A 19,142-nucleotide genomic window follows, 5' to 3' on the forward strand; every position below is an offset into this window, starting at 1 on the left:
GAGGCATAGTCAGACCCCACCCCATATGTGAATTACAATTTCTATTACTCATTTTCTTACTGCCTCAGGCATTAAGATATAGTTTCTCCAGAAATACACTAGAAGTGAACTTGATTACTTTTGGATTTTTAATCCATCAAATCACTCTGTGGGAGAAAGAAGTTATGACTCATCAAATAAAAAAGGAACACTTTTTAAGTTACTACTTCTGGTTAGAATCGAGACATCCAGGTGTCTTAAAGCCACAGTACCCATGTTAGATGGATGCTCTTGCCTCTGAAGCACACATCTCATTCTTGCTTTAAGTTCTTTAAAGCTCCCTGTGGTTTGTGACATACCTTGTACTGCCAGTCTGCAGGACCAGGAAGGCTGGAGATTTCCGTGGCCCATTACTGTCATTGCTATACCCTTCAGGGGCCGCCTCTGAAAGGTCCCCCCTCGCCTCTGCCCCCTCTTCCTGTTTCCATGTTTCCCTCTCTTCTCCTCACACCTTTGGTTCCTCTCACATGCCAAGGGATGAGTCTACAGTTATGATTTCCCTTTCATAACTCTCTCTCTCTCTCTCTCTCTCTCTCTCTATATATATATATATATATATATATTTTTTTTTTTTTTCCTTGGTTTTTCTTGACAGGGTTTCTCTGTGTCTTTGGAGGCTGTCCTGGAACTAGTTCTTGTAGACCAGGTTGGTCTCGAACTCACAGAGATCCACCGGCCTCCAGAGTGCTGGGATTAAAGGTGTGAGCCACCACCGTCCGGCACTAAGTTATATTCTTAGCATGACATATATAGACAGAAAATCTCAGGTAGAAGCAAAACAGAAGAAGTACTCTGAAAAAAGCTAAAATGCACAAGAACTTAATTGCTTCATTTTTTTTGTATTTTTTTTTTAATAGCGTGCTCCAGTCTATTCACAGCAGTGCCTCGTGCTGTCCCGAAGTCTCAGTTCTATGGGATATGACCCTCAAGAGAAAGTAAGTATTTTAAAAACACTCTCAGCAGCTAAGTTAGAATGGTTTTATTTTCTTGCTCCTTATGATGTTCCAGTGGACTGACTGAATTTTATTGATATTGTAATTATTTTTTTATATTGCCGAAGTAAGTATCACAGGCTTCCTTTTTCATTTCTCTTTCTTTCTTTTACATGTGTGTGCATGTGTACATGTGTGCCTGTCCCTGTGGAGGTCAGAGGAGAAAGAACATCTGGTGTCTTGCTCTATATTCTATGACTTAACTCCCTTGAGGCAGGGTCTCTCACTGAACCTGCAATTAGGCCTGTAGCAAGCCCCAGGGATCCGTCTCTACTCACTGCACTGTTGTTACAGGCACCTGGGCTGCCATGCCTCGATGGTTTTATGGTTGTTAGAGATTTGAACTCAGGTCTTCAAGCTTGCACATGGTGTTTTACCAACTGAGCCATCTTCCTAGCCCCTGATTTCTTCCTTATTCAACATTTTATTGGTGAATTATATCAGGTCAAAATTAAGGTAGGAGAAATTTATTTTTTTTTACTAAAAATGCATCTGTTTATGTAAATATGCATGGTCAAGTATTTGTACTTATTTGCTTGCTTGAGATGTGTTTTGATTATGTAGCTCAGGGTGGCCTCAGACTCATGACCCTCCTCCCTTATCCTTCTCAGTGATGGAATTACAGGTGTGCACAGCCATGGCTTGTCCCAAAAAGACTTTTTAAGTTTTGACATGTTGGCTTTTCTCATGTACGTTCACTAAAATAAGGACTTAATCTGACGGCACTTTGTTTGGATGAGAACAGGAAGTTTGTGTGGCCCCGAGTTCATGTGGGCCAGCACCATGTGAGGGTGTGCCTTTGTAAGCTCGATCTCAGGTGGCATTTATGGTGCATTGATGAGCACCTGCACTGTAATTGTGTCCTCGAGTCAATCATGGTGTTCTCTGACATTAATGCTGTATAGTGTCTGAGCCTTCCCTCTAGTTCCCCTCGCCTGGCGTGCTGTGCTACTGCCCAGAAGCATCCAGTGGCTGACTCTGTCCAGAGTCAGCTTTCATCCTCCGTGGAGGACTCAGGAGACAGGACAAGCTCACTCCTTCTCCTGGTCTCTGAACTGGAGAGAGGTGACGTGCCAGTGGTAGCCTGGAGTTCCAGTAGCGAGTGATTGGTGAAGCACAAGGAACAGAAGAAAGGCAGGAAGGAAAGTCGCTGAGAGGATGGTTAAGAAGAGCGTTGGGAAAACTGTGAACCATTGTCAGCACAGCTGCAGAGAAGCCCACTCGAGTCCCCACCCCTTCTGGTACCCAGAAGCCCCCCTGTCTTCAAGAATTCAGGCTCCTGGGTTTTTGTTGTGCTCTTGTGCTTTTCTTCAGGTTGCTGCCTTAGCTGTGGCTCTCTGCATAGAGCATAAAGTCTTGGTTCCTTAAATGGCATTAAGGTCTTTCCTTATCTGATGTTTCAGTCTCATGATGTCCCCTATTTTATCAGACGCATACGCCATACTTAAAATGGGAGGTCAAAGCTAGCTTGCTCCTGTGTGGCATATTCTTGAATGCTATCTGGAAGAGTATATTTATATCATGGTTGCCTTTGGAGCAGGGACCAGGGCTTTAGAATTTCTGAGGGGGGGGAGTGCTGGCTCGGCTGTGAAATGGCATTTACCACTGGAGTGCTGGCTCGGCTGTGAAATGGCATTTACCACTGGAGTGCTGGCTCGGCTGTGAAATGGCATTTATTTACCACTGCTGCAGAGGAGAACCATCAGTGACTCAACTTCAGTGGATCCAAAACCCTCTTCTGACCTCTTCACCAGGCACCAGGCACACACATGCATATACATACACACACATCCAGAGAAAACATTCATGTACATAAAAATAAACAAGTTTTAAGAAGTTTTTGAGGCATCTATGTGCCTGCTTTATTTAAAAGAAAATCTATGGCTGGAAGGTTGATGTGATGATCCATATTGAGTCTGTGCCGTGCTTGAATAGAGAAGACATGTCAAATGCAAATATTGATTTTCACACAGTTTTCTTGCTGGTTAGACAGTTTGGCATGAGGGCTGTAGGAATGGATATCAGTCACGAGAGCTAACACTCTTTGAGAGTATACTTACCCTTAGGCTACTGTGTCATCCTCACAAGCTCTAGTGGTGGGTGCTTCCTTGATCCTTGGAATCTGCTTACTAGGAATCCAGGGTAGGAGAACATGTGGAAATGTCGGTTCCCATGCTGGGCAGCTTGGCTTCAGACTGACTTGGAGTCACCATTGAGCAGGAAGTAAAGGGACTTTTACTGTGTCTTTATGATTTGATAATGCTTTATAATATACATTTGTGCCAATAGCTGCTTAGTCTGTAACCAGCAGCCGTGATCCCGGCTGGCACGTCTACCAGATACAATAAGTTTAATGCTGGTTAAAACTTGACTGTTTCAAACGTATCACACGTGTAAGTGTGGTTTTTCTTAGGAAGTACAAACTGTTTAACAGGAATTTATCATGACCATTTGGACAATGAAAGGTAGATGACCTCACGATATCAGGCCTGGGTAAGAGTAGGGGTTCATGTAGAGTTTAAGTTTACCAGTTTTTAAGGCAGCAAGGATGGTCTCAGGCTGCCTAGTAGAATAAGCCATAGGTGTTTATAAAAGTTAAATCAGGACTTTTGAAGTCTTTCCACTTTTGAGATTTTTAGGCTTTCCACATAGGCTAGTATACTGTCTTTCCTAAGATACATGAATACCCTCTATTTTTATTTTGAGTGTATGAGTATTTACCCACATGGATGGATGTGTACCACATTGTCCCTGGTACCCAAGGAAGCCAGAAAAGGGAGTTCTGGATGGTTGTGAGCTGCCATTTCGGTGCTCAGAACTGAGACTGTGTCCGTTGTAAGAACAGAAAGTGCTGCTGCCGGGCGTTGGTAGTGCATGCCTTTAATCCCAGAACTCAGGAGGCAGAAGCAGGTGGATCTCTGTGAGTTCAAGACCGGCCTGATCTACAAGAGCTAGTTCCAGGACAGGCTTCAAAGCCACAGAGAAACCCTGTCTCGAAAAACCAAAAAAAAAAAAAAAAAAAAAAAAGAACAGCAAGTTCTGGGAATTGAATCCAGGACCTTGTAATATGGCAGGCACATTTCTCTGTGGCAATCAGTATAGTTTAATTGTTAAATAAATTAACCTAGTCAATTGATGCTTTAACCACGTTACTATAGGGCCAGATCCTACCAGAGGGATTTCTGGTTGTAAACAAACATATAACTACTACTATTATTTAATATTATTAGTAAGAGTAACAATTTCTCTTTTGTCTCTTGTCAGACTTTTGATAAAATTCTCATTGCTAACAGAGGAGAAATTGCCTGTAGGGTGAGTAGAATTTGAATTATTTTCTGTTTTGTTCTGAAATAGATTTGACCCCTGTGCATATAGATCTTGGTTAATAGACGATGTGTTTTGACTAGGTCATTAGAACTTGCAAGAAGATGGGCATCAAGACAGTTGCCATTCACAGTGATGTTGACGCCAGTTCCGTGAGTATATTTTAACCTAGTTTTAATCCGGACTTAATTTGGGTCAATTAGGATAGGTGTGAAAGATACTTGCTTTATTTTTCCTTCACTTGCAAAAGGTGTATTTAATTTTTAAAACTACTTAATTGTTCAATGTCATCACAAACACAATGGAAGTATTATAATGTCTTAACTACTACCCCTCCTTCCCCCAAGCCTCAGACCAAGATCACCAGGCTCATTGCTGGTCAGCAAATAGAGTAAAATCAAGCACCATGAAGTGAGGTGGGAGGGTGAATGGGCTGTTTACACAGCCCTCACTTATGAACACCTCCCAGCATGTTCCAGCACCACCACGGGAATGCCGTCCCTGTCTAATCTTCCTAAAGGCATTAATGCATTCAGCTGAAAGTGTGATAGATGAGAGATAGGCTGATGCTAATTGGATCTGAACAAAAGAAGGTATAGCATAAGGCAGTGAATGAATGATACAGAATTTTAGTTTTTTTTTTTTTAATTTTTAAAACACAGCCAGCATTTTCTAGCAGTAATGACCAATGAAATCCCACGGGAAAAGAATGCAGAGTATTAGAACTTTATTGAGTGAGATATGAGTAGCTGTACTTTTAAGTCACTAGTTTTTGTCCTTTGGCTCCATTTTTGATAATGTCACTCTTATAGTTTATTAATTAACTTATTAGAAAGATCTTTAAAGTGTGGTGATTTTTTAAAAAATGTGTTCTATTTTGAAACTGTTACTCATTTTGTCTTACTGTAACTTCCGTTTCAAAAATCTAGATAAAAGAACTGCCAACTAATTTACTGAAAATAAATGTTGACTACATAATTTATTTGATAGTTGTATTTAAAGCGTCTTCTATGAAAATCAGTTCAATTGGTTTTGCATACATATATTTTGATTTGAAAAAGATTTGATCTTAGGGGGCTGGAGAGGTGGCTCAGCAGTTAAGAGCACTGACTGTTCTTCCAGAGGTCCTGAGTTCAATTCCGGGCAACCACATGGTGGCTCACAACCACCTGGAATGAGATCTAGTGACCTCTGCTGGCATGCAGTCAGAAGACTGTATATATAATAAATAAATAAAATCTTTAAAATTTTTCTTTTTGATCTTTGATTCTTTGCTAATTTTCTTTTTAACTTGCTAATTTCAGTAGTAGTAATTTTCATTCCTCATGAGGTAATAGTGAGATAGTGTGAGAACTGACATGTTATTTTTTAAAGATTTATTTTCTGTACATCAGTATTTGCTTGCACGTGTGCTTGCGTACCACCCATGTGCAGTGCTCCTTCTTGGCAGAAGATGGTGAACTCTGATGTGGGTGCTGGGAACTGAACCTGGGTCTTCTGCAAGAGCAGCAAGTGCTGTTAATCCTGAGATAGCTCTCTGCCATGCTCAATATATTCTTCAAAATTGCCTTTCTTTTCTTGGGGGGTGGGAGGGGAACAGGGCCTCATGTAGCCTAGGCTGGACTCATTCAGACTCTGTGTCTTGAACTTCTGATCCTCTTGTGCTGAGATTACAGGCGTGTGCCCCTATTCCCAGTTTATTGTGTGCTAGGGATCAAACCCAGAGCTTTGTGCACCTGGCCAAACTCCTATCACCTGAACTGCATAAACCCCCTTGCTTTCTTTGCGAGGTTCAAGCAGTCCTGAGTTGGCTCTCAGTTGGTGAGATTCTGGTTACATCTGGGAGTGAAGCTGTATAAAGTACTGCAACGGGAAATGGTCTGAGGAGGAGAAATCGGGTTTTTAGATTTCATTTTGCAGATTCTGAGAAAGTGCAATAATGGTTTTTTTTGAACAGGTCTGTCAATCATGGTTTCGTAAGAGGAGAGTCTGTGCAAGACTGTCCACTGGGGTCCAAACTGTTGCACTGTGTCTGTAGATGTTGCAAACTTTCTCAGTCCCCGTCCTTCATTTGTTTAGGTTGCTTCCCATCCTTCAGGGTGTCTTGTAATGTGGAAGTGTAAGCTCTATGCTTAACTTTGCTACATTTATTCTGAAATAATTTTTTTCATGCAAGTATCTGTGCCACTTTATTATTTTTTTTCCCTAAAGTAAATGTAGAGAGATGCAATTGATTTTTGTTTGGTTTTTGTATCCTGCAACCAAGCTGAGCTTTTTGTCTGTATTTGGAAGACACTGCTCTGTACTTTTCATATCTTCGGCTGGTATTAGACTATCTGAGCAGGCCAGGTGTGGTGGTGCACCCCTTTAATTCTGGCACTTGGGAGGCTGAAGTGTGAGGATCTCCAAGTTCAGGCCAGCTTGACCAATAGAGTGAGTTCCAGGACAGCCAGGGCTACACAGAGAACTTGAAAAACAAAAACAAAACAAAACAAAAAATTGCATATCTTAGCCTCATGGATTGAAAAGTTTTCTATTCTTCAGTGAACATGTCAGAGAGTTGGCACGCTTGAGTGTTTGGCACAGTTCATCTCTGAACCTGGCTTCTCTGGGGGTGTCTGTCTTTTGGTTTTGGATTCTCTGTTGTTGCTATTTTTCACTCAGTATTTGAATTTTTATATGTCTAGGAATCTGTCCACTTAATCTGTTTGGTAGTCATTGGTGTGAAGCTATTTATGGTATTTCTTTGTTAGCATTTTATTTCTGTGAGGTGGGTGGTAGTAGCTCCATTTTTATTTCTGATTTTAGATGTTGGAGTTTTGTTTTCTTTCTCGTTCGATTAGTCCATTCAAACTGCGGCAACTCCGTACCATAAATGAGCTGACTTATGCACAGTAGAAAATTAGTTTTATAGTTGTAGAGATTGGAAAGTCAAGGTAAGGCCCCTGCAAAGTTGGGTGGTTGGTGTGGGTCTCATTCCTGCTTTTTAGGATGTGCCCTCATAAAAAGATGAAGCCTTTTAGCTGTGCCCTCACACATGGAGGGGTTGGGGACCTTCTTGATGCATCTTGTGAGGTTGGTAATCTCATTCTCAAGGCCTTGGCTGTGACAATTTGGCAGCATTTTTAGACATACTAGGTATTCTGTTGAGACAAGAGCTATCGAATGGTGTGCAATAACAGCACAATAATTCTGAGTTTTCTAGTCTGCAAACTGTGTGATTTGAATTTAACATTAAAGCTTTAAGACCTAAATGAGGACATCCAGATTTTATATAAGGAAGCTAAATTTATTTACTTATTTACTCATTTATTTATTAAGTTTTTGAGACAGGGTTTCTCTGTGTAGCTTTGCAGACCAGGCTGGCCTTGAACTCAGAGATCCAACTGCCTCTGCCTCCTAAGAGTGCTGGGATTAAAGGCGTGTGCGCCCATCGACCAGCTCTAAATATTTTAAATGCTAATCATTTCTAAGTTATTTTGTATGTTTTTCATTTTAAACCCCAGTAAGCACAGCATAAGTATGGAAGAATGGCCTAGAGCAGTGGCTCTCAACCTTCCTGATGCTGTGAGCATTTAATACAGTTCCTCACTTAGTGGTGGTTGCCCCCCCATCCCCCACTAACCATAAAATTATTTTTGTTGTTACCTCCTAACTGTAATTTTGCTACTGTTATGAATTGTGTTTTCAGATGGTCTTAGGCGACCCCGTGAAAGGGTTTTTTGACTCCCAAAGGGGTCTTGGCCCACAGGTTGAAAACCATTGGCCTAGAGGGGTCCCAGGAAAGTTGGTTAGGAAAGCACATTCTACAGTTGGGGTTAGCGAGGCCCACTCATGTTAGAGCAAGAGGAGGAGACAGGTCTGAATAAATCCTTTGGTCTGTGGGCTATTTTGATACTTTGAATTTCTTGACTTGTTAATGAGGGCTTTATGGGTGTTTTGTTGACTTAGAAGGCAAGGAAGGGATAGCTCCGCATGGTTATTTCCTAGTTTACTGTGATTTTAGGTAGTTCAGAGAAGATATGAACTTTTTAGTTGTCTTAGCGACTTAGTTTGGTCAATAGTGCAGATAGATGGAGAATTTCTACTCCTCCAAAAGCACTCAGATAGCATCCATTCATTCCTTGAATTGTAAGTAAAAAGACTAAAAAAAATTTTCCACATAAAGGAATAAAATATTTTCATTAAACCACTAAAGTTAGAAACTCAGTTTTCAAAAGAAAGATTCAATCAAGCTTAAATTTGAAAGGTCCAGACTCTTCATTTCAAATGAAGAAAATGGTTCTGAGCTTTAGCCCTTGGCTGTATTTTTCCTGTACTTCCATTTTACTGCTTTGCGTACCATCATTCTGAATTTAAATGAGCAATATCTGATATTTACAGCTTTGGAATGAGACCCCAGAATCAGGAAAGTGTTCATGGCAGCTGGTGTCTTACCCAAGCTGTTTAAAGTGTGATTCCCGGTGGGTATTTGGGTTTCAGCTTCAGGGTTCCATAGTGAGATTGAGTGGTGCTTCCCGTGAGTACTCTGGGATGACTGACAGTAGGGTGAGAGTAGCCGCCCCTTTTTATGCCTGCCCTTGATAATATTTCCCTGCTGGCTGGGGAGGAGTGGACGACAAATAGGACTTCATGATGCCTGAGTAATTAGTGTTTGTTGGTTCCAGCTGAACAAACTGGAGGGTAATGATCAGGTAAATGGAACTGGAATACATTAATGTAGGCTGTGGTCTAAGAGACCTGAGGGAAACACTTAAACATTTTAGGAAGTGGTTGGAATAGCTTTATTTCTTTCCTTTAAATATATATCATTATGAACTAATATATTTATATCTTGGCTAGCACATCTCAGGTTTTACTTTAGATGTCTACCAAGATTAACATAATTGAAATGTTACTGTCTCAAGCATTCCCCACTTATAGATGATTTCAGGATACTTTTCCTCATTTTCAAATTGGAAGAGTTAGAGTTTTTTCTTTTTCTTCCACTCATATGTAGTCCAAGAAAACCTTGAAACTCTCAGAACCTTCTGCCTCAGTCTCCCTAGTAGCTAGGATTTCAGGCTTTTGTGCTGTAACATGATAAATAAAAGACACAGAGACTGACATTGGGTTCAAGCTTCAAGCTGAAGATCAGAAAAGCAAAGCATCTAGCCACTAGCTCTCACCTCTACCTCAGGTCAGACCAAAGGGGCAATCCTCAGACTGCTCCCGACTTCACTGTTGCCCAGATTCACTCAGGCTGCTGTGCTTTCCTCAGTGTGACTAGAGATGCCTGAGACTAACTACTGAAGTCTCTGTTCCTACCTTTTACATCTCTCTAGTGCTGGTATTAAAGTCATGGTATTAAAGACAATCTTGTGTAGCCCTGGGTGGCTTTGAACTCAAGATAGATCCATCTGCCTTTGTCTTCTGAATCCTGGGATTAAAGGTGTGTGCCACCATTGCTTGATCTCTATAGCTTGAGGTGCTGACTTTGCTTTCTGAATCCTTAGACAAGATTTAATAAATCATGAAGAATGTAACAACACAGTATGCTACCAGGCTTATTTCTAAGGTGATATATTTGAGTAACATGTTCTTGTTACATACATTTATTATTATATTAAATTTAGTAATTGATTAGTTAATAACTAATTTGCATATGACTTTTGCCTACATGTATGTCTGAACCACGTGTGTACCTGGTGTCCACAGAGGCCAGAAAAAGGTGTTGTATTTCCTGAGATTGGAGTTACACAGACAGTTGTGGGTCATTTTGTGGTTGCTGGGAATTGAACCCTGGTCCTCTGGAAGAGCAGCCAGTGCTTTTAACAGCTGAGCCATCTCTCCAGGTGTGCTGTGTGTACCATGTCAGGTGTGTGGTTAGAGGATGACTTTTGGGAGTCTTTTCTTCCACTGCTCTGGGGGGAGTAGAAGTTGAACTCTTGGCATCAGAACTGGTATCAGGTGTCTACTTACTGTGCTGTCTTGCCAGTCCTGTAAGAAACACATTCTTAAGTTGCCTTCACTACTAAATGACATGTTAAGACTTTGGCCATCATGAGCCGTGTTTTCCAGCTGGACTTTGTAGCTCATAACGCTTCCTAGCATGTAGAACCTAACTGGAAACCCTAGGATCTTTCTGAATATTTATCAGTAGTAAACAGATGTTAGAGTCTGCTCAGCAATGCAAAGGCCATCAGCAAGACCCTGGCAGTTGCTTTAGTGCTGAACATGGAGGGAAGGAAGGACTTAGTTTCATAGATTTAGTTTTAGTTGTGGTGCTTAGGTAATCAAAGGCTGTTAACATTTTCTGGTGGGGGGAAGAGGGACTGTGGAATGAGGTTTTGTTGGGTTGTCTTGAGCTTCTATGCTGAGTAGCTGGAATCATTACAGTCCAAGGCCTCTGGGCCCAGAGATCAAAGGGTTTTTTAAATGGCAGAGTTGCTTAAGAACTTGCTGTTGTTCACTTTTCTCATGAAACTTATGCATTAGTATCCCTTTTAGATCAGGAACATACTGTATATACTTATGCAAATTTGAAACACTAGACTTTTCAATGAAGAACTAATCAGGAGAAGAATGCATTTCAGATGTTTAGACATTTTTTTCCTTTTCTGCTATTATTGTCTTTAGAAAAACTTATCCTGCAGAAACATTATACTCTCTCAATTGTAAATGTTTTGATTATCTTGGCTTAGCTAAATTACTTTCTCTACATTTTGGGGCAAAATGGAATAGGCTGGGATCCCTGGTAGGAATTTGTTCACATTAATATGGCTCATCAGGGACATTATATTTAATTGGAGATCCTGCAGCACAGTGGCAGGAGTCTGAAGAGAATCATTTAGCATTAGCAATGGCCCGTCTGGGAGCTGCGCACTAATCAAGGTGCTGGAGTGTTAGCAGTGGGCATGATGGGAATTATGACGGTTATGACATGTAAGCATGTCTGTGCAAACTGGACAGGCAATGAGTTAATCAAGAAGTATATTAAATGGCCCCCATGCTGATTCATTATTATCTACCATAGTGCCTGTCAGGTTGTGTATTTAAAAAATACAATTATTGCTGAATTCACTATGTATGTGAGCTGAATTCAGTCATCACTCTCTTATTTTCAACAAATTACCTCGATGTGCTTTGTACATATAAAAATAGAGAATTGTGTCAATTATGTTGGTTTTGTGGATTGCATTTTAAAGTAGTGCCCTCCCTTTTAACATGTAAGAGTACACTTCTAATTTCAGGCTTCTTTAAGAATATGCTGGCCCTCTGTTTTTTTTTAATTTTTATTTTTTTTAAGATGGATGTTTTTGTTTTGACTAGCCTTCTCTTATTCATTATAAGTACTCTGGATTATTTGCTACTACATAAGTGATTTGGGTTCAAAACTACAATTTGTGTCTTTATTTTTCAAGATGAAAATGAATCAAACATTTCAGAGAGAAATTAATATCTAATACAAGAAGCTATGGAAGAATCAAAGCATTAATCTTTTCCACTACCCACTCTAGAACCAGATGGGGGTGGGGCCTCCTTTGCTGTGGTGGGTGATCTCTTTATGCCTGGTAAACCCATTCGGTGCCCAGCATGCCAGAACTCATCTGTCACGAAACTATCATTTAGAAATCCTAGAAACGTATGTATTTTGAGGAAATGGAGCTAATAAATTGAATTCCTTTAGAAAGTAAATTGAAACGCAGCATAAACCCATAGGCAAACTGTATTCTATCTGTAGACAAATTTATAGTAGTGTACACACAATTTTTCAGAAATTTTTAACACTGACAAATTTAATAAAACTTTATACTGAGCTGTGTCCTTTATTTATTAACTTAATTAAAGCCACATTATGGCTAGTAGAAGTGTTATCCTGCGGGTGGTTGTTATTGAGGTCCATTATCTGTGCTGTTTGTGATAGTGGTCAGCAGCCACAGAAATCAAACCTGCAACCAACACTGTCCCTTGGGAGCTGTGAGCTCAGCAGGCTAAATTGTCAAAACCCAGCAAAGCAGCTTAAATGATTGATGGCTTAAACCCCCTGGCGTTAAGGGTAAACCAATCATTCCAGTGAAGAAGGAGTGTGATTTTACGCAGAGGTTGGGCTGAAATTGCATCTGGATGTGAGAAAAACCTTGGCATTAGTGTCTTCATGTATGGGTTATTAGATTTATTTTTATATTCACGTACCTGGCCATTTCACTGTCTCTTCTTTCTTGTGCTGGAAGCTGAATCCAAGGCTTCACAAATGCTCAGTAAATACTCTTGGAGAAAGAAGGACATGTCCTGAGCTCACCAGAGTTTAAATAAAATCCCAAATAAAAACTTGCAGCATTCTCCTCCTTTGTTCTTTTTTTTCTTTTTTTTTTTCTTTTTTTTCCAAGACAGAGTTTCACTGTATTGTTTTGAGGCTGTCCTTGAACTCACTCTGTAGACCAGGCTGGCCTAGAACTCACAGAGATCCACCTGCCTCTGCCTCCTGAGTGCTGGGATTAAAGGCATGCACCACTAATGCCCAACCTTTTTTGTTCTTAGATTAAATTAAGCAAAAGGACAAAGTTGTTATTATTCCTGTTATTTTCCCATAGCCCTCGGACAGCAAAGTTGCATCTCCACAGCCTAGGCAGGGCACAGCCTTGGTCTTCTGTTTACTATACCAACGCTTTACGACTTGGCTTTAGCAGCAAAAATTCTTATTAACAAAAAATTAAGATGGTCTTGGGAATATACCCTCCCATTATTATAACAGGCAGATTTCCAAGATCACTTTCTACAGGTCAAAAGACGTTGGGGCTGGGATGTAGCTCAGTGGTTGAGTGTTTCCCTAACTTTAATAAGACTCCATGAGTTTGATCTCTAGCAATACACAAACATAGTGAATTTGAATGAAACTTTTTAAAGGAAACATATGTATTTTAATGTTATCATACCCTGAGATGTAAAATAATAACTAATCTTGGATTCATTTTTCTATAAGTATCTATTTAAGGAGGACTGGAAGTACTACCTCTTAGAAAAAATAATCAAATATTAGAAAACACAGCTACACTTTTACTCTGATGTTCCAATGTTTATAGGGCAGTCAGTGTGCATGTAACAGCGATCTGTTCCAATACCATTGGTTAATATGCTGTATTAGTTTCCTTCCTCATTCCTGTGACCAAACTTCTGGTCAAATGCAACTTCAGAGAGGAAAGTTTTATCTTGGCTCATAGTTCAGAAAGACAGTCGGTCACAGACTGGGCAGCATGTTAATGGGAGTGGCTATTTATTTATTTATTTATTTATTTATTTATTTATTTATTTTTGTGGCACCAACTAGGAAGCTGAGAAAGAGGAATGCCAGTTCTCAGATGTTTTTTTCTCTTTTTATTCAGTCCATGGGGTGGTGTCACTCACATCCAGTTGTCTTCCTTATGTCTCGTTTTTTTTTTTTTTTTTTTTGTTTTTTTTTTGTTTTTTTTTGTCACAGATGCACCCAAAGGTGTTTAATAATGTGATCAAGTTGACAAAAGAAATTCAATACTCAATATTGTGTATCACTTGGTGTCTGTAGTGTACTAGAAATACACAGAATTATGCAAGGGGATCATTGGATTTAGATTGGGACCATGGATTCTAGAGATGCAATCAGTTGCCAAGGGCTATCCATTTGGGAAGACCCAGAGTGATTTTTTGGGTTCAAACTTCAAGTTGTAGACCACAAAAGCAAAGCAGCCAAGCCAGTAGATATTACTTCTACCAAACTGAAATTGCAATCCTGTCTCCACAGATCCTCTGAGGCAAAAGGTCTGAATTCCTGTCTCTTCCTCCTTATATTCTGTTCCCTGCCCAGCCATAACCTCCTGTCTCTACCTCCCTAGTGCTGGGATCAAAGGCATGAGCTCTGTTAACTCTTCACTCTTGTTTAGGCCAGGGTGACCATGAACCCAGAGAGATTCATCTGCCTGTCTCCTGAGTCCTGGAATTAAAGGTGTGTGACACCATGGCCTAGTTTCTTTCTACAGCTAACGAGTGTGGCTGACTTTGCTCTTGGATACTTGAGGCAATCTTTATTAAATCAAAAATAATATATCACCACAATTCCCTTTTGTTGTCTAACACAAAAAAGAAGGCTATAACTAACATAAGAAAAACTATATAAATATATACAATATATACAGGCAACAAGTTCATTAACAACGTCTAGTCCATTTGCATTTGACAAATTCAGGGAAAACACTCCATGATCTATTCTTTCTTCATGAGTTCAAAGTCTTGTATTTAATTTGTTTTCTATTCTAATTTGCATTATCAAATTATCTTTTTATGTTTCTCAACTGTATATACTTTACATTTCTTTAGTGAGTTTCCTTTCTGAGTCTGGTAAACAAGGAAAACTATAATTTGGACTATCTAGTCTTCAATTCCCTCAGAGGACATATGTTACCATAAATCTTTCCGCCAAAAGCTGCCCGAGCCCTACTGCCACGTGGGCAGTCTCCGCCAGCCGCCCAAGTTCTGCCCACCGCGTGGATGGACAAAATAATACAGAGACATATTATTAGGTACAAATGCTGCTTGGCCAATGGCTGGGATTTCTCATCTGTTTGCTCAGTCTTAATTATCATAAATCTATATATTTTATAAGACTTATAGAGGATGCCTTCCGCTGGCACCCTCTCTTGCTGTTGGCTCACATTGCACCACTGGAGGAAGAGTGGAGGGGAAAAGGGACACTTCCTGTTTCTCCTTGCTTAAATATGAGTCTCCTTGCTATGTCACTTCCTGCCTGGAACACCACTTTTCTTCTACATTTCTCAGAATCCTCTTTGACTCTTAGTCCTGCCTAACTTGCTGTCTCATTGGCCAAACAAGTACTTTATTCAATAATCAATAAGATGAACATACACAGTACATTCCCCATCAGCCAGAGAATGAAATAATATTAACTGAGTAAACGGCAAGTGCAATCAAGTGACTTCCAAAAAATCTGAGAAATGACAAAAACAGCTGGTTGCCTGGACAGTCACCCAAGGTTCTTCTACAATGTTGGGGCATTCATCTTTGGCCTATAGGCCTTGCATATCTGATAGACTTTTCTGTGAAGCAGGGTTTTCTGAAGGACTGTCCCACCTTGTCTTGGCAAGGTTTGGCAGTCACTCTCTTTTGTGTCCTGTTTGTCCACTTTGGGTACCATACTGTCATAGATGAGGCAAGGACACTTTTTCCTCCTTTTTTAAAATTTAAATTAGAAACAAATTTGTTTTACATGTCAATCGCAGTTCCCTCTCCCTCCCCTCCTCCCCTGCCCCTCACTGACTCCCTATCCCATCCCCTTTTTGCTTCCCAGGGAGTGTGAGGTCATCCATGGGGGAATCTTCAAACTCTATCACATCATTTGGAACAGGGTCTAGGCCCTCCCCCATGTATCCAGGCTGGGAGAGTATCCCTCTATGTGGAGTGGGCTCCCAAAGTCCATTCGTGTATTAGGGATAAATACTGATCCACTACCAGAGGCCCCATAGATTAATCAGACCTCCAAACTGACATCCATGTTCAGGGGGCCTAGTTATGTCCTATGCTGGTTTCCAGCTATCAGTCTGGGGTCCATGAGCTCCCCCTTGTTCAGGTCAACTGTTTCTGGCAAGGACACTTTCTTGCCCGGTGGTTAACTTTTACCACAAACAAAATAGACTCCATGTGGAGTTTTTTTGAAGCCCATCATCTTCTCTGAAGTAGATTAGTGCTGCCAGGAGCAGACATGTCTCATTGTCTTTAAAAAAATAAAGAACCTATGTTATTAAAACATCTTAAATGCCATATTCTGTAGAACTCTGAAGTTATTGAAGATGACCTATCTATCTAAAATTTATCTGTTTGACCTTGATAGCATCCATAATATAACTATAAGTTTGATTGTAATAGGGGACTAATTACTAACCTGTATTTTCTTATTATCCCATATAGTTGGTAATATTAACTTTCAAGAACTAGAAATTTGCATTACATATTTAAATGGGCTGTATAAGTATCATACCTTGAGCAAGATAGAAACATATATATGTTTTAACCAAATCTCAAATTTGTATCAATATACAGAATTTGTATACAATATACAAAATCCAATCCAATGTAAAGTATTTAAAACTAGTAGTTGCCTTTAAAAAAGTAGATTCAATAATCTACATTTCATCTTATCATAGATATATGATATATATGATATATATATCTCCTCCCTTTTTTTCTTTTCAGAGTAGATTCAATAATCAACCCTTTATATCATATCTGTATTCCCCCCCCCTTTTTTTTTAGGACAAAACTTTGCATCTAATCCCCTTTGTTCAACTTTCTTCCTTTCAGTAACCAACAACATTTTGTAACCAATCCTCCTAAACAATGACAAATATCCATAACACAATGGATGACCAAAAACTCCCACCCCATCTCTTGCGAATATTGGCATCATGTTCTTAAAGTTACTTCCTTCTTTCTGGGGGTGATGGCATCTTTAGGGGATCCTGAAAAGAAAAATTTGGGTTAACTGTTAAGCTGTATCATATTTGTTCAGTCTCTGCATAATGGGAAAGTACAGGGCTTTGTCTCAAGTCCTGGCTAGAGTAGTCTGTGAATCTGGATCACCTCAGCTAGCCAACTCAAAGTTGTTCTGAGCAGTTTCTGTGATTCAAAGCCTATCTTGGTGTAATAAATCATGTCCCAACAAATTAATTGCAGTATTAGCAACATGTGACTTTAATAGTCCTCTCTGTCCTTCTGTCCCTATCCATTCAAGCCATCTTGTGCTCTGTTTTACCTGAGATAAAGTTCCAGTTCCTAAAAGTTGAACATTTACCACCTGAAAAGGCCAAGATTTTTGTGCTATAATTGTTACATCTGCACCTGTGTCTACAAGACCTTCAATGATAACATCATTTATTCATACTTTTAATTTTGGTCTCTGCTCATTTACAGAAGTTTGCCAATATACTTACTTTGTGATTTTTCTGACTTTCTGGTTCTCTCTTTTATATCTTTTCTATCATCCAGAGCAGTATGATTTTTCTTTCAGTAAGTACTAGGCTCTTTCATTGTTCAGGGAAGTGATTTTCTTGGTGACACAAAAGGACTGAACTGAATTTGGCATAAGGTTTTGCATGGGGGACTGAGAGAGGCCCTCAGGGAGTTTTCTGATGGTAAAGCATTGCCTTGACAATCTCTTGTTGACTTACAGTTCTTAGTCCAATGCCTGCCTTTGCCACACTTTCTGCATAATCCAAAACGGAGGGGCATTCTGTTTGTATTATATTTATAAAAAGAATTGTTTCTAGAAACACCCTGTTTACCATCCGTTTTCAAGGGCCCTGTTTGCCCACAATTAAAATATTTGTTATTTTGATTTTTCTTTAAACCTCTTGAAATCACTTCTCCTCTCCATATAGCATCATCATGGTCATAAGCTTCAATAATGATTATGTCTTTGATCCAATCCTCTAGAGGTGCTGACCTTGCTTTTAAAGGCCTAATTATCCTTTTGCATTGGGTATTAGCATTTTTAAAAGCCATTGTTTCAATTATTATTTTTCTAGCTTCTGTGTTTGATATCACTCAATTTACTGTTGTTTTTTCTTTTTAAAATTTTATTAGTATTTTTTAATTTACTGCTGATGACAGTCTTTGTAAGAAATCTGTGATTGTTTCCTTTTAGCCCTGTGTTACTTTTGTAAATGGTTCAATTTTCTTTTCTGCTTCTCCAATTCTATTCCAAGCATTCAAAGCTGCTGCACAGCATAAACCCAAGAGATGGTCATCATATAGGCATTTCCTTTCTATGGTAGCATAATCTCCTTCTCCAAGAATTTGATCTTTGGAGATAACCATACCTCTTGCTTTAGCCTTTTGTTCAATATTCTTAGCCTCTTCTCTGAACCAGGAAGGTCACTGTAATTGTGGTTCAGGCTCTTGTGACTTCACTGGCCTTAGGTATGTTGTTCTTAGTTTTTCTTCTCCTAGAGCATACTTGATATTTGCTCTTTGTGTGTAGTTTCATATCAAGCCTACATCTTTTTCTTTAGACTAAAAGGGGAATTGTAGTGAGATATCCACCCTGCCCACACCTGTAGCACTGACCACTCCCATTTGGGTGTGGTCACAGGTGGGAGGGTAGGACTAGATTGGGGCCCCTGACCCCAACACTTGCTCTTGCTTCCGGTGGGATCACAGAGGACAGCCTGGGTGGATCCTTGGAGCTGGAACCTGTGGTGGTCACCCTCCTCTTGTGTAAGTGCAATCTCCCTGAATAAACTTTGCTTAACCTGTGCTTAGTCTAGTGAATCTTGATTCCCATGCAGTAGGCTCTAGGACAGCTTAGGTCAAGTCTACCCAGTCTATAGGGATAACCCTATTACAAACAGACCATGTGCTTGTCATCTGCTTCACAAACAGTGAATGGATGCCATGTGAGTACTACTTCTTTGGATTTTTCTAAATCTAACATTGTCACAAGCTTCCAAGTAGCTCTTACAGAACCTCTATCATTTGGCACTTCCTTTACTGTTACTGGATATTAAGGTTGGTTCTCTTAAGACCTTAGATTCCCTTTTAACCTTAAAATGCAATGCTGAATTTGGTTCCCCACTAAATTTCCCTGTTTGGGTCTGAATATCTCTATGATGTGCCTAAATAAGTTTTTCTAAGGCCTGAATCTTGGCACTCATATCAACCAACTCTTTTAGAGATTAACTAAGAATTACCAACCTTATTATCAAATAATTAAAGATTATCAAAGTGACAATCAACTGTATGTCAATCCTGATTTAGTTGATT

At 39.7% G+C, this 19,142-nt stretch overlaps 1 protein-coding gene across 1 annotated transcript in view; it reads left to right on the plus strand.

The window, feature by feature from the left end:
* Positions 1 to 19,142, plus strand: part of Pcca (propionyl-CoA carboxylase subunit alpha) — a 301,422-nt gene that overhangs the window by 13,700 nt on the left and 268,580 nt on the right. The window contains exons 2-4 of the mRNA XM_027388941.2: positions 897 to 974; positions 4,296 to 4,343; positions 4,439 to 4,507. Coding sequence (XP_027244742.1) covers positions 897 to 974; positions 4,296 to 4,343; positions 4,439 to 4,507 — 195 coding nt within the window. The remainder of the gene's footprint in view (positions 1 to 896; positions 975 to 4,295; positions 4,344 to 4,438; positions 4,508 to 19,142) is intronic.

This window comes from Cricetulus griseus, assembly GCF_003668045.3.
Source record: "Cricetulus griseus strain 17A/GY chromosome 1 unlocalized genomic scaffold, alternate assembly CriGri-PICRH-1.0 chr1_1, whole genome shotgun sequence".
NCBI lineage: Eukaryota > Metazoa > Chordata > Mammalia > Rodentia > Cricetidae > Cricetulus > Cricetulus griseus.